A 25247-nucleotide genomic window follows, 5' to 3' on the forward strand; every position below is an offset into this window, starting at 1 on the left:
AATTGGCCTTCTGGGCTGCAAGTGCACATTGCAGGCTCATATCTAATTTTTCCAAGTCCTTTTCCATAGGGCTGCTCTCAATCAATTCATCCTCCAGTCTGTACTGGTACTGGTGATTGTCCCAACCCAGGTGCAGGACCTTGCCCTTGGCCTTGTTGAACTTCATGAGGTTCACATGGGCCCACTCCTCAAGCCTGTCAAGGTCCATCTGGGTGACATCCCCTCCCTCAAGCATATCAACTGCATCAGCTTGGTGTCCTCCACAGACTTGCTGAGGGTGCACTCAATCCCACTGTCAATGTCATTAATAAAGATTCTGAACAGTACTGGTCCCAATACAGACCCCTGAAGGACACCTCGTTACTGATCTCCATTTGGACACTAAGCTGTTGACTGCAACTCTTTGGATGCAGCCATCCAGCCAATTCCTATCCATCAAATAGTCCCTCCATCAAACTCTTATGTCTCCAATTTAGCAACAACGATATTGTATGGGACAGTGTCAAACGCCTTACAGAAGTCAAGACAGATGACATCTGTTGCTCTTCCCTTATTCACCAACACAGTCACTCCATCGTAGAAGGCCACCAGATTAGTCAGGCATGCTGTGCCCTTTGTGAAGCCATGTTGGCTGTCTCCAATGACCTCCCTGTCATGCATATACCTCTTGAGTTCTCTTAGCCTGTGGAATAACAACTTACAACAAAACCTCGTGTTTTAGGCTAGAATTTCCAAAAGAGGTTAAATTAATGCACACCTATTCTCTATGCATACATGCATATATATACACACACGTTATACATATAGATATGTTTCTCTGTCCTCAAGAACTTGAGATCCCATTGGCCAATTTGACCCAATAGAGGCCAGATCATTTGACAGAAGGATAACAGCCTCTAATAGATGCACTTCTGACAATTTGCATAGAAGTTCATGTAGAATAAAGAATATTCAGCACCTCCACCAACAGGAATAAACCTCCTTCTTCACCAGATATCACAGCATCCATGTTCCAAGGGAAAAAAAAAAAAACAAAACCAACAAACCCTAACAAGTACACACACTCACAGAGATATTTGGTATTTTATAAGCACAAGCTTAGTAAACTGATATTAACATTTTGATGACGTGTGCCTTTTTCAGCACCTTCAGAATTATTCTGTAATAGGTGGCTCATTACAGATCAGTACTATCAAAACTATGAGACTATGGGACATAAGATGGAATCACAATTATCACAATTTCTAATATTCTGAGAAACTTCTAAATCTGGTTTCTGCAATAATATAAGAAAAAAGTCACTGCCACTGCACTTGTCTTTACCCTATCAGCAAAAATGTTAACCAGGTGTATTATGATGAGGAGTCTATGTTGAACCAAGACAATTTCCCTTTTGGAGCTCACATAACTTACAGTATCCCCTGCCTCACCATACTAGGTGGCTGACATTTCTAGCTGATGAAATATGCCCCTCAGAAAGTCTGATAAATCTTTGGGTTGTTTATCTTTTGTTCCCTTGCTTCACACTTATGCAGTAAAGGCTGTGATTAAGAGGATTAATGCAAAAGTCACCATTTATCACCTGAAGCTCAATCAGTAATAGGAAAGTTGGGCCTTGTTTGATTAATTACATAAAGGTGCAAAAATTCTCACATTATGAATTCAGGACTTGCTGCAAGATGCTGGAACTCTGTGAGGCCCACAGTAGCAAGGTTCTAAAAGTCTTAAAGTTTACATACACTTGGAAGTACATGCTTGACTTTAAGCTAATTTTATTGAATTAATTTTCTTAATTCACTATTTTGACCATATTAGCTCTCCATTAAGCATCCATCTACCAGCTCCAATACATCAAGAACAAGTTATCTGTCTTTAAAGGCCCCCTTCCATCTGCCTGCCACCTCTCAATTACTGTTGCCAGGCTTCTTCTATTAGAATTTAAAGCATTTTTGCATTTAAAGTATTTCTGCATTTTTCCTGTGCTGCCTTTCATTTTAGAAATAATTCCACACACCCCCCACAAATACCAATACTATCTTTAGGCTTCCCTTTTTTCATGCTATCTGCAACCAACCAACCAACCAGAGCAACACCTGACAACAGGGGGTTTGTAGGCTGTAACTAGTAAGGCTGTCTATGCAGTTTATTGACAACTGTCACATCATCTTGACAAGCAGGTCAGTTTGCTGAAGGACTCTCGGAGCCTTCAGCACAGAAATGAATTCTCGCTGAAATGGGAAAGCAGGGGTTTAGACCTAACTCTTGGGCTTACTGGCATTAAATTTGTGTTTCAGACATTAAAGGTTTGATTTTTTAAAAAGTTGCAGAAAAAAATTATCTGTAAGTAAAATGAGGAATTGTATTTTTTGGTTTTGTAGTTAGATTGGTATTGCTTGCTATAGACCTATCTAATCACAGATTTGCTAAAATTAGTGAAGTCAGCGGTTGGATTGCTAAAATGGATCCACTAAGATCTTTGGATTTAGCTGAACTGCAGCAATGAAGAACCTACAAGAAAGAAACCTTCGCTGCCCAGATCTCATGGATGTGCCATTAACTAAGCCCTGCCTGAATAGGCAGGCTGCACACTGGTCTCTCTTGAAAGTGAAAAAGTCAGACAAAAACAGGGGAGTGCTGAACGGGAATTCTGAATCACACAAACTGAGCATGCATAGAAATTAGCAAACTGAAGGTGGTTTTCCTCTCAAAAACAAAGCATTGTGTTAACTAGCTAAATAAGAGGAAAAAAAATAAAAATGTGTGATACGAGAGGGGAGTTAATTTGCCAAGGATAGACTGATTCTAGAAATTAGTATGGCAATGTAATGAAAATCCACTTCCCATTCGTAAATATTGATTGTGTTTAAAGGGCTCATCTTATTTACAAGCAATGTCCTCCTAGTCTGCTGACAGGTACATTTTATTCCCAAAATGCTGACCAATATTCTGCATGCATATCTCTATATGCTAACTGCTTCATGCTTAGATACATGCTCTTTCAAGCAGAAAACCACACTGAAGTTCTGTGTCCACAGATCGTATCGTACAACAGGATCCTGCATCCTAGTGACAACTGCTGTGTATGTTTATGTACATGACTAATAGAAGTAAAACTGTAATGCAAAAATAGGGATGATGATATACTCTTCAACTTAGGGTCTTTAATGGCTATTTTGACACAGATATGATTATATGATGATACCACTGAAAGTATATTATGGCTTAAAGAAGAATAGTAACAACAAAAGTGCCAGCAAAAAAATGACAAGCCCTAGACTTGGATCTTATGTCTCGGGATGAAATTCCTTAGCATTGAACTGTCTGAAACTAAAAACTTCTCCATAACAGGATTCATGTTTCTTGTCTTCTGATTATGCTCCTAAGAAGAATGATAAAAGATTCTGCTCTCTTCTGATATCCTGAAAGTTAATAAAGACGTTCCAGTAATCTGTCAGTTTGATGTCTACACATGCAGTTGTTGTGGAGTTTTGCATTGTCAGAAGTAGTTTTGTTTTTCATTAGCTCAGTAAAATCAAGACTGAAGAACTAGTAAAATGAAGCATTAACATGTTATTTTTATTTAGTGTTTACCAGTCTGGGATGAAAACCCATAGAAATGGATGCAGTGCTGAGAATACTCAATTCCCTATTGTTTTTGAAGGTGGTAGAAAGAAATCAGAATCTTCCAGTTGACACTACTTTGTATGTGCCGTACTTTAATATGTAAAGCAAAATTCATTAATGGACTGTTAAATTCTATTTTAGATTAAGTTGCTATCTGCCAGGAAACTATGTAAGTGTTACTTTGGATGGGAAATCTGGGGGTTTTTGTTGGTTTTCAGAATTCAGGTAGTTTTCTTCCCATGATCCTTAGCTCCGAGTAAAAGAAAAGAAACGTGAAGGAATGTAGTCCTCTTGCTGGATGTTCAGAGGTTAAAATAATAGCTGTCACAGGCTGCTTGAAGGTTGGTTGTTGTAGACTAGACTCAGGAAAGCACAAGAGCGAGATGATTTTTTTTAGGGTTTTTTTGCCTACATCTTTCAGAGCTATGGTGAGTTGCTCTCAGAACCCAATTTTCTGGGTCAGGATATTTAAAATTTGACGTAGAAAGATGTAGCAAATTACATACAAAATCAGACAAAGTGGCAAATAAGAGCTATCATTGTTTATATATATGTCAATAAAACAGATTGAATTAGTGAGAATTTTCCCATTGTACTTGAAGAGAAATATTTACTGTTTGTATAGAAAATGAAAAGCAACTTATCACTATTAAGTTGCAGATTCTGTGTTGAAACTGACTTTTGGCAGAGCTGTCTTCCACAAGAGGCAGATGTAGAAAGCTTTAGTTCAAGAGCCAGTGGCCCTGTGTTTTGCTTGAGAGAAAGGAAGAGTTTTCTTGTAGCATGCTTCTTAAGTTATTGTCAATATAGCTTCATTTTGATTACCAAATAGTTACTATTGTTTTCACTTTGCTGGGTTTTGCGAACATTTTGATTAATATGTTTAACCCTGAAAACATTTCATTTGTACCATATGTAAGTTCTTCCATCTTGTTTGCTGAAATGGCATTGTAATTGTAATAGCATTGAATGAAAAATAATTTTTATATCTATGTATATCTCAAACCTCAATTTCTTTATAGAAATTGCACCAATTAATGGTTTTCTAAATAGAAGGAGTTAATTCAGATAAACCCTTACATGGACATTCTTAACTAAGTTTAATGGTGGCTGATTTTGAGTTAGCTAAATTCACTTATCTCTGTTTTATTCCAGGCTCTGTCATTGATCCACATGACAGATTCATTTTCCCTTTCTGTCTCCTTCTACAGTTTATCTGTCTCATCTGTTTTCCCAAATCTAGGGACCCAGATATTTCTTGGAGTCTCCAGAGTGCTACTGAAACACAAATGAAATAAATGCTACCTTTGAAGAATTTAATTTCCGTGACGAATGAGCAATTCCATGAGTTTGGCTCACATTAGTTCAAACACATTTTCTGGGTCCAGCTCTTACATAAATAGGAAAGGCTCTAAACCAACAAACCAAAAAAATCTTTATACTTACATTTAAAAAAATAAAGGTTGCAAATCCCAGACTGCAGTCATTCCACACACAGTAGTCTGATCATGTTAAAGTGGCAAAAAGCTATGAACTCTCCAGCAAAGGCGGTTTAAATGAATTTCCCTTATCTTTATTGTTGTGTTCTGCTATCCAGAGAGAGAGATAACCTTCCCAGGTAAGGGGCCAGGAGCCCTATATTAAGCAAAGACTGCCTGGACCCAAATTATAAGCTGTGAAGCAAAGTTCTCCCAACACATTCAGGACATCAGTCTCATCTTTTTAAAAGCTAGTTTTAGAAGTAGCTGAAGTAACAAGAACCAGCAAGTTATTTTATTCAAGATCTTAATAATTTTTTTTTCATAAAGTAAATTAAGATTCTGTCAGTATTTGTATAGTTTGTTCCTATGCATCTTGTATCTTGTTCAACTAGAAAGTGACAAAAAAATTTATTTCTCTCTATATATTTTTATAACTCAAGCTTTTTTCTCCTTTACATCTTTTAACTTCATTTAAAAAGAATGATTTCTTAAGGAGAATTCACCTTCAATAGATGTGCTAGATTTCCTCCACTGGAAATCTTTATATTACTGGCAAACTTGTTTTTTAACACCAGTCTGTATGTCCTGCATGCCTTTGCTGTTCTGTATCAACACGTTACAACACTGATGCACTTAAATATATGTGCTGTCTGTTACTGTCCATTGTTCGTAACAGATTCAACCTTAGAAATCCTAATTCCTAGAAGCCAGCATTGTCATATTGGAATACAGTCAAAACTGAAAAACACAAGGGCAAGAATTAGGCAATAGGCTAAACCCTCAAGTTTATGTACCAGAGTAGTAGGTCTGAAGTCAGTGTTATTAGATCAAACTACAGAGAATATGACATATGCGTGTACTGAGAGAAGGGATGAAGAACACAAAGTTCACTTCATCATCGTCTCCACTTCTCTTCTTGAATCTCTCAGCCTCTGCTTGGTACAGCTGACCTTTAAACACTGCAGTGGGAGATTTGCATCTGTGCCAAAAGAAAAGATAATCAGAGGATTCTTTCCTGCTCCCATCAAATTCCTTTTTTAATCTCAAGTTCACCCAGCCTATCACTCCTCCTCTCAGAAAGGATTACATCTCTTTGATGGATCAGCTCTGGAGAACAGCCTGCCAGCTTTCCCGAACAAGAAATTTCTAGTTACAGAGGACCTGCTTTTTCCCTTGTGTAGATATGACATTTCAGTCTTCCTTTTTACCTCTCTTTTGTTCACTTTTACGTACTTGTTCTCTCAATATCAGAATTTGTTTTGGTCTTTGGTAGAAGTGAACCGCAGGCCAGAACACTATATTCACTAAAAACAGGCATGTCTTACAAGGGACTATAAAGTACAACCAAGTCCCCTAAGTCTTTTCATTATTATTTTGTCATAATTTTCATAATTTTAAGTGTTTATATTCAGAGCTAATTTTGAACTTTCCTAGAAGACAAGACTGCTCAAAAATGTTTCCATATAATCAAATATTTTGATTAGATTTGTAATTTAATTGTAACATTTTAAATGAAAAGGCATTTCAAAGCAAAACGTAAATGTGTGAAATCTCAATGCAGTTAATCTTCATTTTTTGAAATATTTTTATCAAAACTGCTGCATTATAATAAGGAATTCAAATTAATAACAAGCATTTTCTAACAGAAACATATCTCTCTGGAATTTATTTTAGCCAAGGCTCACAGACAAAGACAGTACAAACAGAATCTTAACCCAAATCTGGTTGCTTTTTTCATTCTACGATATATCCTAGTTTTTCAATGTCACAAAATCAATATTCAGTCTTACGAATATTTGTTAGAGTATGTGAGCAATATAAGGCACTGTAGCCTAGAATAACCTCCATCTGAAGAATGTTTAATGGGACCTTTGGTACTCATGAAAATACTTCAGCTGCTGAGTGTCCTTTTCATCTGTGCGAAGTGTTCAATATAATAGCCAAAGTGGGCATTTTAATGTTTTTTTGTTTTTACTCTGTAACAAGGACTATTTCACTTGCTCCATATATCTGAAGATACCATTCACATTTACAACTAAGGGATTCTGTTTTGTGTAATTATTGTGCTGCCATAATAGTGCAAAGATGTTAACCAAGGCATCTCAAATACTTTGCCACTGTTTGAGCTTTTCGAATACTAGCGCTGTCCACAAAGCACCAGCTAATATTCCTGGTAAGCGTGGCTAACATCCCAAGTGTATGCATTTTTTAACAGAAGCTAGAACCTCTAGGGTAAGAGCACAGAGTAGTTAATAAACTCAGGAGAGAGAAAACATAAGAAAACAAGGAAGAAGATATTACCCGTAGTTGCTACTACCTTTGGAAACATCATCGCCCCAGATCTGGTGTGGTGTTCAGTCTTTCCATTTCACTGACGTTTTGTACTTCACTGAATTTATATACATACTTTCAAAGTATATTATATTGTTATGTCTTAAATCAATTTTTAAAGGAAAGACTGTAACTTCCAAATGCTAATTCAGAAGAGAGATATTTGTAAGACATATTAATCCTCAAGCTGATTTACAAAGGTCACTGGCCTATGAGGATACTGTTTGTTTCTTAAATTACAATATGAGCAGTGAGTCAGTGTAGCAGGCAATTTAGCTTAGCTCAATTAACATTTCATATTCAAAGTTCTTTCTCAAGACCTATTGTTTCTATTTGAGAAGTTTTCATTTTCAGATTAAAATAGAAACCACAGAAAATCTCTCTTGATATTTCAAGTAGTACTTCTAATTTCCATTTCAAATTCATTGTTGGAGAAACCTTTGTGAGAAGATGAACTTTTGTTTTTATAATGCCCAACTCAGTCTCTTCTATTTATATACAAAACAATATCAGAATCTTCTATTCAAACACCCTCAAGCTTTCAAAAACAGATAAAAAAATGCCCTGAAAAACAGGATACACCTGATTAAAAACTGCTATATGGAGCATAAGAAAATGCAACATAACGTATGTCTCAAAATAGACCAACACTCATCTCTCAAGGTACAATTCATCTCACCTCGCTTCAGCTATCTAGAAATTAGACATCCAGACTAAACTAGTCATTTAGTCAAAGGAGAGACAGGCACTTAATATAAGCAAGCGAAATCTTCTTTGGAAATCTTTATCTTGGGTTAAGAGTAAATGGGGTAAATAAAGTTTTAAACTGAAAAAAGACAACACAACCAAATCTCAGAATACCTGCCTGACTTTCTCAACTTCAAAGAAAGACAAAACAAGCATCACGACAAGTGATGTGATACTGGTGGGTATGGGGGGTGGTGGGGGGCAGTATTGTTAGTACATGTTTTAATTTGAGCGGACAAGTAAATGCTTAAACTGGAAATAACACAAATATCAATGGTTTGTTTTACTTAAAAATGGACTTACATCCTAATCCTGTAACATCAAAATATTGCATTATCTATCACCGTTGGACCTATTGGCTACAATACTAAAATCGATTTTTATGTGACTGGAGATCTGACTACACAAATACACAGGTCTTTGTGGACCAGATTCAGAAATTTATTTTGCAAATTTCTGCAGTCAAGTGAAATATCATGGAAGGAAAATTAAACACTGATGGTTTTATCAATATGGCAACAACAGTATCATTTACAACTGACAGAGTCGTAGAATAACAGTGTATATTAACATTTACAAAGGACATATTAGAGTAGGTAATAAAACTATGCTGATTCAAATTATGCCTCACTAATTATTTTGAGAATGCAATATCATGTTTTTATTATAATATGTTGTCCTGTCTCCATTTTTAAATTGATATTATCAAATTCATCATTGGTGCAACACTAACATCATCACCCCAGCTCAACGATGTTGCTCTGAAGTCTCATAGGTGTGTGGAACATGTTCAGCTGGAACTGTGTTTGGCAGGATAGAGCTGAGACACTGCTTTTTAAAGAGGAGACTTACTGAGGTTGAACTCATGACTATATTCAGGAAAAGCTCCATTTTTTAAAAATACTGTTTCCTTAGTTTGGAGAGAATTAAACTTCAGCAGACAGTACATACAGCTGATTTCACAGCACATATCTTCAAGTGCAAAAAGTTACCTTTGTATGATGAGAAGGAAATAGTCATAAAGCTTTCTTATGCCATAAATATGTTTTAAAAGAGCAATGTTAAAATCAAGCAGAAATGGACAGACCTCTTTCCGTACATGGAGGCAATGGAAGAATGCCCTCCCCGAGGTTGCTAAGAAAGAGCTAGATTATGAATTGTACTGTGTATGCAGCACTGAGATCCAGGCATGTAGATCCTACAACTCCTCCAAGAATCAGGGTGGCTGAGTAACCAGTAATTCTCAGCTAATACAGATAGATTAGCATCACTTTTTTCAGCCCCAGGAACAAATCAGCAGGAGGCTGGGAGAAAGCCACAAGCCAGAAATTTCCTTGTGGTCACAGTGTCTGCATTAACTTATTAATTTTTTTATGCATCTTTTACCAAGTTATTCGGAGTAGTAAATAAAAGAACTAATGCAGATTTGCAAAAGCACCTCATGGTACTAGATAACTAGATGATAACTCAGAAGATGAAATTCAGTCTAGAGAGATGCAAAGTGAGTCATTTGGGGGAAAAAAAAAATTTGATATTACATATATATGATGGACCTCAGCAGACTAGTACTAATCAGGAATCAGATTTTGGGATTATCATATAAACTTTCTGTGAAAGTTGGTTTAGTGTTCAGCAGTCACCTGGGAAGAAACACTGTTAGCAGTCACCTGAGAAGAAACACTGTTAGGAATTAAATAGATGTGGAAAGAGAACACCATGAAATATCTTGAAAATCTTGAATAGTATGCACAGTTCTGACCTACCACCTCATGAGCTGGAAGGTGCTGGAAAAGGTACAGGGAAGGTAGCAAGGTGATCCTTTTATGGCTTCCAAACAAGGAAAATTTAAAAAGACCATAAATACTCAACTTGGAAAAAAAACCAATGGAAGGAGGATATGACAGAGGTCTGTAAGTGGCATGAAGAAGGAAAATAGGGACTGGTGCTTATTTTCTCTTCTGATACAAGAATTCAGGGACAGCAAATGAAATGATCATGTGGGGGTTTCACGGGTACTTCTCTACACAACACATAGTCAAGCTGTGAAGTTCTTTACCACGGGATGTTATGGATGTCAAAGGTTTACAATGGGCTCAGATCCACACCTAGGGTGTTTTACATTCAGAAAAAAAGGACAGTGAGAATGTAAATGTTTTTTTTCTTAGCTTTTGTTCTCCAAGACAAAAACTAGGGATTGCCAGCATCTGAGGTGGTTTTCACGTCTCAATGCTTGCAAGCAGCTTCACTATGCCCTATGTTCCATAAAGGCTATTTGCAGCTGACAAAAGAAAAAAACTTTTTTCTTCTAATAAATAAGGTATTTTGTATTTAACAATATGGGCAGTCTTGCTTTTGCATCGCTGGCCTTTGCTTTATCATTTGGTGCCCATAATCCGTCCAACTCCTTGGATGTCACAACTACATGTAGATGGTAAAACTGCCTTCATAGTTATATTACAATGGTCTGATGTCTCATCTACCTCACCTACCAGCCTTCTCTAGTATAGTTACTGTCAAATGCCATTTTTTGCAACAATTTTTTCTTAGTTGTTTAGCTTTTAAAGTATTTTACCTTCAACTATTTTGTCTGTTAGTATTCCATAGCCAGGTATATGCCACCCATGATCTTGCACTTCAATACTTGACTTAGATTATTCTCAGTTGCAGAGATCAAGCCCAATTCTGCAATAGCATACATGACTAGCTTTCCAGATTTATATTTCATAACCTGAAAGTTTTAAGGGGATTTGTTTGTTGGCTTTTATAACAGTGAAGGAAATAAATAACAAAGGAATGAATGTGAGGACTCTCCTGCAAACATGCAAATCATAACTGGCATTTAAGAGCTTTCTAATAAAATTCAAAGATGCTTGACAACTTCCTCATAAACTCTGGAAATGTTGTACAGGGTTGGATCTTGAATTAACCTGTCATCCAACTTAAAATCTTAGAGATGGCACACAATACTACGTTATGAAACATATCCCTGGCAAAAGGCTGAGCAGCTGTCCCAAAGGGGACAGGTGATGTTTATACATTAGAAGTTTCACCAAGAAGAAGTGAATTCTGTGATAAATAAATGGATAATAAAGTAGCAAGGATTCAAAGCCAACTCATCTCCTCTCTATCTGTCCTGTCCTTCTTGCAGAATCAGGCTCCCTGATTTTGGTAGCACTTTTAACTATACCCTATTTCTATGGAATATCCATTAGCCATGGCACCATGTTCAGCTGGAAACCAAGCTCCATACATATTTGCCAAAACTTCTCAGTTTCTGATGTGTGTGTTTCTGAAGTAGGTACACTTGTGAAAACTAACATTAGTAACATCTAAGCCTATCTATCTGCTATATTCCTTGATAAATTAAAGCAACAGTGCAGTGCTCTACTACTGTCAATTTAAATATATATATATATATTCTCAGCTTAACAGGTTTTAGGACACTAAAAACCAAAATATGCTTCCAATTTACAGCTTTAATGTATTTAAATGCTATTCCTTTTGAAATGGTTTTACACTTTCCACACTACAGCTGCCATAATTATTTTTCTTTGATGATGCTGTTGGAAATGACTGAATTTTTCTTAAAAATCAGATAGATCTGTTTATATGTACAAAGGCCCTTTGTGGCCAGTTGCTTAGCTGTTAATATTTTTTCATTTTTGTTTTGTTTTACGTCTGATAGGCTAGCAGTTGACGGATGCAGTACAACTACTATCTAATTAATTTGCTGGAGAGTTTAGCAGTACAGTTTCTCAAAAAGCCATCAATCAAGCTCTCACTTAGAGATACTGTTAAGTGCATTAAACCAATATAACCAACTTTTAAATAAGATACTTCAGTTCTAGTAAATATCCAGAAGATAACTTCAATTTTATTTTACGTTAATTTTCAATAGCAGCATATGATATAAGCACCAGTAAAGCGACAATTGGGAAAAACTAATTCAGTAATAGGAGGTGGCACTGTGTACAGTCTCTCTGAAAGCCAGTTACTTAAAACATTTTTAAAAGTGTGTTTTCTTCACTGTAGGTAGCTTATTAAGTCACAGCATAAATATAAATATGTACACACACACACTGTATATTTACACATACGGTAAGATCAGTCTACCATGTAATGTAACCACTTTTATACAACAGGCATGAGACGCTTTTATCCCCTCACATGATTTGTTTATGATTTACTAATTTTCTTGTAAAATAAATATGTCTGATGTCCTCAGAGTAATCTGGATAAATTAGTCTCCACTAGTATTTACATTCATGAACTATACACGTAGTTGCCCTCTTAGACTGCTCTGCTTAATAGCAGTTAAGTAATAACTTTAAGTAAAAACACAGGGTTCTGAACAAAACAAACAGGGTTAATCATTCAGTGAGGTGAACAAAGGCAATTTCTAAGTTTTTGAGGCATCACTGTCTAGTCTGGTTATCACTTTGCAGAAGGGACTCTGCGAAATGGACTAGTAATGTCTATGCTGAAAAAGGACATTTGACTTTTTTTTTTTCTCCTTTCTAGGTAGTAACTATGCTGGAATTGCAAAACTTAGCTATAGTTTTTCCTACATCACCAAGGATAGCTATCTTCTGGGCAGTCTTATGTTCACAGGCAGCTGCTACATGTCCTTGTAGATATTTTAGGCAGTGTATCTGTGCAGCCATCAGCCCCTTTGATCACAAACCTACTCTGATGCCCAGCTATTCCTTGCATTTGGGAAACAAGTTCAAACCCACGAAAGGAAATGAATATTGGATTTTTAGGTTCACATCTTCTAAATTGAATAATGATTTGGGTATTTCAGCTGACCTGGACTCACTTCCAAATTCAGTAAAGTTATCTGATCTTCAGAGATCACCCGTCCTTTCCAAAAATCAAGCTGGTTTAAAATTCAGGCTGGTTTAGCTTCAGTATTAAAAATCTGAAAATTTTTTTAAACTTTGGGTTTGTGTTTTAGCTTCCATTTGATTTTGTAGCATGGTGAAAATAAGACACTCTGGTAAATCAGAGAATAATAACTAGTCTTATTCTGTAACTACATGACCATGAAAAGAAACATAAATGCAATACCCTACTTTTACTTCAGCTGTTTACCTATTTGTCTTTCATTATCTGTAGATCACCTAAGATTAATTAATTCATTCTGAGCCAAATAGTTTTCCTATGTAAATTTTCAGCCACAGAGAGAATTAATTGATTTTTCCCATTTTTGCATTACTGCACACAAAAGCACTAAAAGCTTAAAAAAACCCACAAAAATTAGCAATGCATTCCTTACAGACACTTGAAATAATATTCCTGCAAAATCCATGATTTCAGTATTCCAGCAGTGTTTCAAGCTCCAGTTCAAATGAGTTTAAATCAGTGAATATTTAGTCACATTTGCAGGACTGATTGTCCAGCAAACTAAAATCTCCCCCCAGTTCTACTTGCAAATTTCTAAGTGATGAAGAAGTATCATTTATAAGTAATAAAGAAGTATATCCTTTAGAAATGAATACTGAGTATACAATGTATGCGAGTTAATTTATTCAGCATATACACCAACATGCTTTCAGTCTGCTAGAGGGTTCATGGCTCTAAACTGTGTGTCAGAACACCATTTCCTCTTCAGCATATCATTACACAGGCTATAAACCTTCAAAGTGAGAAAGCTGGCAAACAACGAACACTAATACGGTGTCTCATGTAGTTTGAGTAGTAGTATTCTGAACACTTTGAGCTAATACTCCTTAGAATCACACATCTGATCAAGTTCCCACTGAATATCTTTGTGGAAAGGCTTACACTAATTTCTCAAATTAGAATTCTCCACCACCTAATTTCTATGCAATGAAATACTAATAAATGCTGATACCACAAAACCCACTATCTTACTGCATACCATTATATAAAAAATTGAGTTTGTTTACTATTACCCTAGGCCATTTATGTATTCTTTCCTGAAATGCCAGGCTTAATTGTTTTATGATATCTGCCAGCAAAGGAAATGTGCAGTGGCAAGTCACTTATACCATATATTCAAAAAAAGTGCAACTCGATCAAACATACCTCCACAAGCCTGCTGGTATGTTCTCGAAATATAGCAGCATATTCCTTTATTTCTTTATCTCTTCCATTTTTAGCAGCTTCAATGAGAACTAGAAGTGGAACAGTGGTATCTAAGAAGGAGTCTGAGATGTGATCTATAATGGCTTTACGAAGCTGCAAAAGAAAACATTACATTAGTATCTGCTAATTAGACTATTTATTAAAATCTACTGTGATTATTGTCCATTAGTATTTTATAACATAAACATGTACACACTGTATTCCTGCATTATTTGCAGGATTATGTGTCTGAAACCTACTGCAGCTGCAATTTATCTATTTCACAGAAAACTCTATTTAATTTTAGGGACAATTTTAATATACCACTACCTAAATATGCATGTTTGTATGTGTGAGTGTATGTGTGTGTGAGTACAGATATATAAAACACTTAAGACATGTACTAGTTCTGTTGAAATCAAGGGAGCCAAACAAATATTCATGTTCTTTGATGAATAGAATAGACTATTTAAATGATTCCACACATGAAAAATTACTGTTAGACCAAACCTAGTGTCTCCTGGGTATTCTCTCTTGAAGTTCAGACACCAAGGGAGAAGGCTATTTCATTTTACAAAGAAAATATTAATTTAATTATGTTTGTACTCACAAAATAGTCTACATCACATGTTTTCATAATTGCAAAATTACCCAAATATTTTCTATCTTGTTGGAAAACCCAACAATACAGTTTGATTAGCAAAATGGTAGCCTTCATGGTAATTATATCAATGAGACTACTGATTATGCCACCTGATAATAGATCAATAGAGCAAGAAGAACTATAAATCAGTCTGAAGTTCAGTTTTTCTTATTTAAATTAATTGTTCTTGAACTTTGTACTTAAATTATTAAAGAAGTGTAACATTCTGCTACAAATTACTTCATTTAAATTAGGTTTCAGGTAAGCTTATAACTGATCATTGGGACATTACTTCACTCAAGAGGTTCTTCTCCATGTTATAAACCTACACATCGCAATTATTCATTTTAATCATAGAACACTACAAGAAACATACCAATTATAACAACACATGCAATGCAACTAAATTATCAAGTTCACTGAATTTCCTACTGCAATAAAATTATTTTTACAATATACATAAAAGATATTGATTGGAACAGAAAAGAACACAACAGGCTTTTAAGCTCTTACATGCTGACAGATAAATCTTCCAAAAAAATACAGGTAAGTTTATGTTTGGAATGTTTTTTTGTCTTCTAAATTACTGTAGCTTATCACATTAGGATATACTATCTGGATATATTGTATGTTCTCAAAAGTAATTTACAAAAAAAAAGGCTATGGGATTCCAATACAAAATTGGATTTTTACTGTCATGTTCACATTCTCAGCTTTATTCAGGCTGGAATTAAAAAAAAAATAAGAAAGAGATCATAAAGCTTCACTACCAGGAACAAAATACATTGAACCTCCAGTCCTGCCAAATTTACGTGTTAAAATTTCTGTGTCTCCCCCCCCCCCCCCCCCTCTCCCCCGACATACTCACCTGCTTAAAATTAAGTACATGAATGTGACCTTGAGGAATCACAGTTTCAACATTAAGATTTCAATTTACAATAATCAGGAACAAAAAGCTGTGGAACCATATCCATGGCTCATGATTCATTATCTCCCAGAGAAATATTTTTGGGTTCTGCATAGCCCAGATTGTAGGACTTTCACAGCCTTAATATATTATTTGAGGACCAGTGACTGCAGTAACCTTAGTCACATTTGTGGTGAGGTTGAGGTATCCAATTTTCAAACCAGCAGCCTAATTTTATCTCTCATCACATAATTCTTTGCTGTAGCTTTTTATTGGTTTGCTTGGTTTAATTAACCTTTCACATATAAATTATCATTATTATTTTGTTCTAAGAAATCCTCTATCCTGCAATTAAACAGTGAAACGCATCTTCTTCTTCAAAAAAAAAAAGATAATGCTGTGTCTTTGCTGAATACAAACAAGTTTGAAATTACGTTCCTGTTTCAGCTATGCAAAGGAATACACGAAGCTGAGATTTTCAAAAGATGGCTTGTGTAGCATTAAAGAATGAAGAAATACAATGTGGAACACAGAAAGGAAAAAGACAAAAGAAAAAAGGAATATCTGAAGCAGTATCTATTTCTCTTCATCCTAATCATCACAATCATTTTTTCCACGACTCAGTAAGTCTGTTTCTGACTCTGGCCACCTCTAGAGCAAAATGCTAAAAGCTAAGTAGCCATATAGGGAGACATATAAACAAAGAACAGCACCAGTAGTGCTAGCAGGCAATACTAGGGAAGTTATTGTTCTGTAATTAAAATTTTTCTCATATTTTTAAGTGAAAGAGACACCATCAGAAGCGGGAAAGCAGAGGGAGGATGATGTCTGACAAATTGTTTTATTTTTAAGGTGCAAGGTCTTATTCTTACCCTTTGAGCAGACTGTTATGGAAGTGGAAGCATGGAGAGTTTTTGTTTTGATATCAAAGTGCACTAAAAAATTACATAGAAACATGTTGTTTATAAAACATGGGGCATAAGGTTGTCGAAAACAAACAGTGGAGGACAGAGAAGAAAATCCCGGCAGCTGTTTGCAACGCTATTAAACATCAATATCCTGATGAGTATAGAAAACTGTGTTTGCCTCTATTTGCCTATTGCCTCACAAGACTATGCTGGCAAAAGTCCTGGAAGAACTAAAGATTAGTTATTATTGAAGAGTCTCTCTCTCCTGTTTCAAAGGGATGCCAGGAAGGCAATCTCCTTTGTGTTCAGAAAAAGCTATCCATGATGAAGCATCAACATAGAAATAGAAGAATATCATCAGGAATAATATTTAAAAAAAAAAAAACCAAACCAACCAAAACTGTGGAACGACCATAGGGGAAACATCTGTGCAGTTCATTCACGGTACGCTGGGAAACAACTGGGAGGTAAGAACCGAGTATGGTAATTTCTCAGAATTAGAATTTGGAATGAATAGGCAATTCCTTCCTAAATATTCATACAGCTATACTAGGCAGGGAAGCACTGATCTAGGTAAAACTGCACACACAGAAATGACATGCACGTCTCTGGCACAATACAAGTAAAAATCAAAACAGAATAGTTTAAAATCCCCACAAGTACTGGCCAAGTTCCTGAAATGAATACAAATAATTTCATTCAAAAAGCCAGAGATTTTTACAACTTCCGGAATACACTGTTCTTGAGATAGCTACTTTCACCTTCAAATCTTGCCAGATACAAGCCTTCCTTCATTTTACTTCCTGTGGTCTACAAGATGTTCCATAGGGGCCCATGGCATAACCCACAATCAGGTAGCGACTGGGCCAGCACTTATATGATGGTTTTGTTTATTGTGCACTACACTGAAGAGATTTCAAAAATACAGCTTCATAAGGTTTCATTGTCAACCCCAATTTTGCAGAGGCAATCCCAGTAATTGACTGAAAGCAGAGTACATTGTGCACACCATAGCCCTGAATCCACTATGAGTGCCTAATGTAATACCAGCTATGGTACACAGTATCATTCAAAAAAATTTTAAGTATTATAAAAGCTGTAAGAGTAGACCAAATAACAATTTTCATGTTTCTAGTAAAAGTGCTGGGAGACAGAATAATGAATGTTCATAAGTGAAAGCAAATAAGACTCTACTGCAATATCTGCAGTCACAGAACTCACAATTTCGTGTTTCCCAGATCAGGAATTAGACATGCAGTAGGCACTCTTCCTACAACAATTTTTATGCAATTCACATGTATGAACACAAAATTGGAAGAAGTCCATGAAATATTTCTCATAAATACCTTCCAGTGGAAAATGTCAAGAAGCCATAGAGCTACTCTGGTTAGAGAAAACTACTGGTTCTAGATTGACTATAAATTGGGCATGATTACATTCAGCCTGAACATTTTACAAAGGTTTATAGAAACACACAAATTGAATTAGTTAACAGATTTTGAACACTGTAACAGAGTCAGTAAACTGTTATAAGCAGTTTAATTAACTCATGGAAGAGACTGTAGGACAGAATGGGAGAGTTCCTAGACACACTGAGCTTGTGATGCAAGTCACCAGGTGTCTGAGCTGAACATATTTTTGATGGAATGTGAGCAGAAATTGGATACCTAGTTAGTTGTAAACACTATATTTATATTATATTCATCTCATCTTTCAAGGCTTCCCCTGGCTGATTATGGGAGACAGGAAGGAATTTATTCATCATCCTGAAACATAGGCTGGCTTGTAAGACTGTACACAAAGTTGGGAGGAATATTCTTCCACCAGAGAGTTGATAGCTACAGCTAGAGACAGGATGAAAGCAGCGTGTGCTCATGTTCTGTGTAGCCATAAATATTCATATAGTTGGTTGGGGCAGCCTGGCTGAAAGAACTACTGGCTTTCTAGCTCTCTCTTTTCTAAACTGGCACGTTATATACTTTCAACATAATTTGTAATTTTTCTCAAAGATGTTCCTTGCAGAGAAAGGATGGAAACACAGCTGATGTCTACTGCTCACCTTCTGCAGGACACTGAAATTGTGGATTTTGGTCCATGTCTTACATTAATTTTAGGATACCGGGATGCAAAATGGGTGGGTGGACTGTGGACCAGATATTCCAAGGATCCTTTTCTGTTGTATGAACAGACTGTAAAGAATTAGACATAGTGGCCCACTGGTCCCTTCAAGGTATCTGTTCCAACAACCAATAATAATTCAAACTTATTTAAAATAAAACAAATCTTGATGTCCAAAGTACATTACTGATATATTTCCATAGCAAATACATATTTAGACATGTAGACATGCAGAGTTTTGCCTATGTACATACATATATTCAGCTAGTATCATTTGGTAGGGTTTTTCCCCAGAGTTTTGAAAATTTGTATGCATATATTCTGTGGAATAGTGTAACTATCTTCAGTATTTTTTTAATACAGAAGAAATCATTTTTTTTTCAAAATGCAGTGCTGCAAAAACTGAAAATAGCAATGTGGAAAAGCATCCTTCAAGTGTCCTTTTCTACCTTTTCAGTTCCCCAGGTTGCTTACCTGTCTGCGGAGGTCTCTTGTCTTCTTGCACATACTATCTATTGCAACATTCAAGGCATTACTTCTCTCTTTCTTGTCAGTCTGTAATAAATATGATAGAAAACACAACAATGGTTATTTGTGATCTCTTAGCAAGCATGTTCTTTGGGGCCTCAGTTCATCAAAGCATCTGGTAAATCATACATGCTTAAGGATTTTTTTGAATTTTAATACATTTCAGGAGCCAGTACCACAATATTCACAGAATGCCAATTTGTGATGTTAAGCATAATCCGCTGAATCAAAACATGTGCTTTACTAGCAGTATATAGGAATGAAATTAAACACTTTTTATCTTCTGAATTGCTGTAATACTCTTTTTATAGTCCAGGGTTACTTATGGAACAACATTAATATAATTATTATTATTGATGCCAATCCATTATCACCATATTCATATGAAAAATCGTGTTATCTCTCTACAAGCAATTTATAAATTCAGATGCCCACAATGCAGTTGGTAGTGCTTTAGTCTGCAGCATTCATTATTTTACTCCTGTAAAACAGAATGGGTGAGTTTCAAAATGTCCAAGATGTTGCAATGCAAATATTGTCAATGAGAATGGACAATCTCTTCATTTAACAGCACATTCATTCTCAGCATCAATAGAAGATTGAGGTCTTGAGATATTTGAGAAGTCTTAAGAGAATCAGTTGTATATTTTCCAAACAATCTTAACTTTTTATTTCTATCTATAAGCAAAGTGTTCATATCATTCTTAGCTATTTGAAAAGTGTAGGTAACGCTTTTATTGTACTGCCCAGCATTTTTTCAGTACAATATTACCATAGTAGTTCTGTGTCTACTAGCTGTTTTGAATAATCTTTTTTTCATGTTAGTACAGAAACTATATGAAAATCCAAAATGTCTGATGAACTTTGTTTGTCTAAAGCAATCATTCATTACTACCTTGGACTGCACTGGTGCCAAGGGAAAGAAACCACACACAGTGAAAGTGTCTTTACACAAAGTCTTAAGTCAGTACATATTACATTTCCAGGGAAAGGACCAGATTCTCATAAATGTTAAAGAAATATTTATGTATACTGACCATAATATTTGGGCTTCAGTTATAGTACACTAGGAAGTCTATATTATGAACATAACTGTCTCATTTTGTAAATCATAGTAAAATAAAAACTAGTGAAAACAAAAGTAGTAATATCTTGTTGGGCACCTAGGTCTATAACCTTGTTATATACAATATATCATACTTCAGTCAGAGTTATTTCCTTGCTAAAAAAAAAATTAATAATCTGTGAACAGAGCAATATGCTTAATATTAAAGCAAAGACTAGAGATGATCAGGAAAGAACTTTTACATTAAAAGTGAATGTGTAATGTAATAAATGTCTTGAAATGATTAGTACATTCTCTATCAACTGAAAGGAACAACTACTTTAAAAAATTGAGCTTATATATTCAGGGTGACTTAGAAATTTTCCTACTACTTTCCGTTTCTGAAATTGCTTACACTCTTCGCAGGGAACAGATGATCAAACACAGGTCTCGGAGAGAGGTCTGAACTTTACCTTGAAACCTTCAAGGAATCCCTAAAGGTAGATACTGACTTTCTATTTCATAGTAATGTGACCACTTCTCATATCAATGCTTGCATAGGAACCAAAGTAAATAATGACTCTTCTACTATGTTTTGCAAGCTATTGTTAGCCTTGACAACAAAATTGATCCCTTCTGAACTACTAGGTAAACAGGAGCAGTAATAGCATTGTGGAATCAACTCAGCTTGCGCCTATGCATTTTTAGATGACAAAGATGCAGTTCCACATTAGCACATCCTTTAAAAGCTTTATATTTAGAGCCTATTTTTCTAAGAAGACAGAATCAATGTAAAATATTGGGATTTTTTTTAAAGTTCTCTAGTAAGCTGTAACTTCGAAGTGGCAACTAATGATACAACTGGCTCTAAGCAAACCTGAATCTTTGAGGCAGCTAATATGAAATGACCTCACTCAGTGAGTGGCATAAAATTATTGAACAATGAACAAGGAAAAAAATACTTTATTTGCAAATTTTTAACATAATTGTCAAGAGTCAATGTCTAGAAAGCAAACCTAACTATAATTGATGTTATTCTTCACCTCATGTTTTCCCCGAGAACTAAATACACTGTCAAATGCAGGCCTATCTATTTCACACACTGGCAAACAACATTAGTTGAATGACTCAAAAACCACATGTGCAGAAAACCTTTCCTGTCGGATTTTCATTTAAAACAGTACATATCTAAGGGCAGATTCTCCGTTGAAACAAATCACCATATGTCCACTGTTTTTAATGGAGTTCATTTACATCAGCAGGGGATCACGACCTTCACGGGCATTACACGGGACCTTCTGCACTCCAAGGTATACAGATACAAAATAATATGTTTGCATTAGCTAGACAACTTTGAAGGCCTCAAGAACATGTCTCCATTGGAGTCTTTGGTGGGTACATGCCAACAGTTAACAGTATTAACAAAGACAGCAGTAATTCTACAACCTTCCTACTTCGTTGAGTTGAAGAGATAGCTTAAACAAAGGAATACAGTTATTCTGATAAGGTTTTTAATTCCACTTTCTTTATACTTCTGAAGTGCTACAAATGTTTACCTAATATTTGCAGTGTGTCTCCCATCTGAAAACTGATCAGTAGATTATAAAGAAGATTTGGGCAGAACTATTTAAGTGATCATCTAATCTCTTCAAGTACTGACACTAATAGGTATGGGCTAAATTGATAAAAAATGATATAAAAAAGGATATATAAAAGGATACAATCAGCCATAGGTATTAAACCAGTAAAAACTATTAGTATTCATTATGTGAATCAAAGAACACACACCCCATTAGCCATAATAACGAATTCAGTTACAACTCAGAACTGAAGTACTCTCATTAACAGAAATAAAATAAACAAGATGTGGCCAGGTGAAATGGAGCCAGTTTATATGGGTATGTATTGGTGATAAAGTACTCACAAGGATTTACTTAAATCTTACAAGGCTGCACTCCTTGAGGTCCTCTTATAGTCATCAGAGAAAGTAATCACTTTTGCATCACCTCTGAATGTCCTGAGCCTCTCTCGCTATTTAGGGTGGTGAGAGAGACCTCGTTCAGTAGGTTGAAGTTTTGTCTTGTGAATAGTCCCCCAAAACACTTATTTTATGTTAAAAAAAAACCTCAAACTTTTAAAAGTAAATTGTAATAGGCCTTCAAGAAGCACCCTGGATATTTTGGACATATCCACCTGAAATAGATATCAAGATTTCAAATATAGTCATTGTTTGTCAAAAGTAGCCATACATGTTCAAAAACACATCTGTAGACTCTAGCTTTTCAATGTTGTAGAGTAAAAGGGAGCAATATTAATTTATCACATCCATGGTGAGTTCAGATGTCTTCTGAATTCCATATTCCAGAACAGCTGGAGTCTTAGCTATAAACTTAAAAACTATTTTACTTTAGTCCTAAAGGATTCCTTCAAGTATTTATATGGCAACAACACAGTCAGGAGATTCTATCCATGCCATTATGCAGGGCCTCAAGATACAACAGCTGAATTGGGATCTAGACTGCAAACAGCAGAAGCGGTCAGGATCTATCTGGGTCCCCTATACAGGAAAGGTGATGCTGGAGTAGTGAATGCAAAACCTGGAGCTTGAGCCTCACTCTGAATTTTTAAGAGCTGTCCTCCTCAGCTAAGTTGTCTGTAAAGGAATAAATATATGCAGGTACTGGGCAGTATAAGGTTATAAACAGAATACATCAATATAAGCCTAGTTATATCATACATGTCTGTATGTGCCACAGAAACTACAAAGCAGTAAGTAATTTATCTTGATAGGCATCCTGACTTTCTTTCCTTAAACACCACTATAAAGAGTTATTTCTAAACACATAAAACAGGCTAGAGATTCAGGGCATTCCTGATGTTTGGGGATATTCAGATGCAAGTTCATCTTGCATTTCTGGGCTTACATATTGGTTTAAAATAACAGAATTTAAAAGAAAGCAATGATACTTTACTGGAATGTTTAAAATTACATACATGATTAAAAATAACTTTATAACCTTAATCCATACTGTACTCGAAGGCTCTCCTGAAAATAGATTTCCATACTTAAAGGCCTGTGGCCAGACAATGAGCACACGTTTTGTTTCCTGGCTGAGCACACGTTTTGTTTCCTGGGATGTGTCTGTTCCCAAACACTCGTTGTACAATTTTGGGAGGACTGAATAGAAAAAAAAATACAACTCACTAGCATGATTTTCACTGCATATCTCCAGCAGCTGTACCATGAGTCTGTGATAAACAACTTTTGATTTAAACATCTTTTGATTTAGTTCAATGTATCCAAGGACAATTTTATTTTTAAAAAGACTAGCACATTTATTGAAATCCATTCTCTATGGAAATATTAAAAAAAAAGTCAAGCTAAAAGGTAAATATCAATCAATACTGTGATAAGTTAATAAATGTCAGAGCTCTAATTAAATGACTGATCATTTCAGGCTATGTGTTGACTGACAATAATCCTATACTCAATAATTATAGGGTCCTGTACATTGTACCTTAAGTAAAAAAAAAAAAAAAAAATCAAACCCTCACCCAACCTAAATAAGATATTAAATCAAAGTCACAGTACCTATAGAAATACCAGGCATTTTATGTCTGTTGTTACAATTTAACATTTTTTGGTATAAGGTGCTTATAAATGTTTCCTCTTTTGAATTACAAAGTCATTTTGAATTCTAGACTAAACCATAACAGTGATGAAAAAGAAGTTGTATAAAAAGCAGTTTCACAATTTTTTGTGTGTGTTGAAACAACGTTGCCATTACTTGGGAAAATTCCACACATGGATTTGTTATGCAAAGACAAAAATAAGATTTTTTTTTTTCATACCCAGCTCATAGAAACTCTGGTTTTTCAAATCGTGTTGTGCAATTCAACAAAGTAAAGACAACTGCAAGCATCTGTCTCAAAAAAAACCCCAAACCCATAAGCCTTTATAAGGGAAGATCCAGTTCAATCCTGTTGCAGTCTTCATTTATATGAAAACATATGAACTAAAAGAGAAGGGCCAAGAGGTTTGTCAACTTGATTACAGTGGGTTTGCTTCTGCCAAAATTAGTTAACACAGTGCTTCAGCCATCAATAAGTAAATAAAACTAATTTCACTGCCTATATTCTTTGCTGGGAGAAGACAAAGGACTTGTCACCTTGAAGGTCACATGAAGACTGAAGAAATCCAAGATGACTGCTTGGCTATGAAACACCTGTGAGAAGTGCCAAGTCTGGGGCAGCCAACCACAAGAATGATAACAGGGCCCCAGAAACATCCTGATGATGGGAACAACGTAATACAGCATGGAAGGTCCAAATCAGCAGTGTTTGAATAACACCTGTCTTTTACACAGTTCTTGCCAAAGTGAGGCCTCGGGGCAGCTATTTCCATATGCATAGCCTCCCTCCCTCTGACACCTCCTCTTGAGGAACGAGTAACTAGAACCATATAATCTAAACCCTTCTCCCGCCAGTGGGCCTTACTCTAGTCAATCTGCTTGCCACCAGGCTGCGGTGTGAGCCTCCGCCCTGCCCCTTGCTCCCTGCAGTGCCCGTGCTAGCTGCACAATCTGCACTGCATAGCAACTGAAACTTCTCTGGCATTAGGCCCCCTGGAGTCCCTGTTTTCTTGGGGCACCTAAGTATACGATTACCAGAACATGAAAATCAAGCCTCAGCTGTCTTCTCATCAAACAGCTCTTCGTACTCAAATGCATCTGGCTTCCTAGTTCAATCTAATGTAAAGAAGAGACGTCTCAAGTAAGTTTTCTTTCTTACTGCCTTCTTGTTTCATTTTAGACTGATAAATCCT

General features: G+C 35.8%; 1 protein-coding gene across 2 annotated transcripts in view; it reads right to left on the reverse strand.

The window, feature by feature from the left end:
• CTNNA3 (catenin alpha 3) overlaps positions 1-25247 on the reverse strand; it is a 596807-nt gene that overhangs the window by 238789 nt on the left and 332771 nt on the right. For both annotated transcript variants that reach the window (XM_009290520.1, XM_019474931.1), the window contains 2 exons: positions 19324-19404; positions 14235-14387 (listed from right to left, as the gene is read on the reverse strand). In XM_009290520.1, the coding sequence (XP_009288795.1) occupies positions 14235-14387; positions 19324-19404 (234 nt within the window). The remainder of the gene's footprint in view (positions 1-14234; positions 14388-19323; positions 19405-25247) is intronic.

Source organism: Aptenodytes forsteri, unplaced genomic scaffold (assembly GCF_000699145.1).
Source record: "Aptenodytes forsteri isolate BGI_AS27 unplaced genomic scaffold, ASM69914v1 Scaffold349, whole genome shotgun sequence".
Taxonomy (NCBI): Eukaryota; Metazoa; Chordata; class Aves; order Sphenisciformes; family Spheniscidae; genus Aptenodytes; species Aptenodytes forsteri.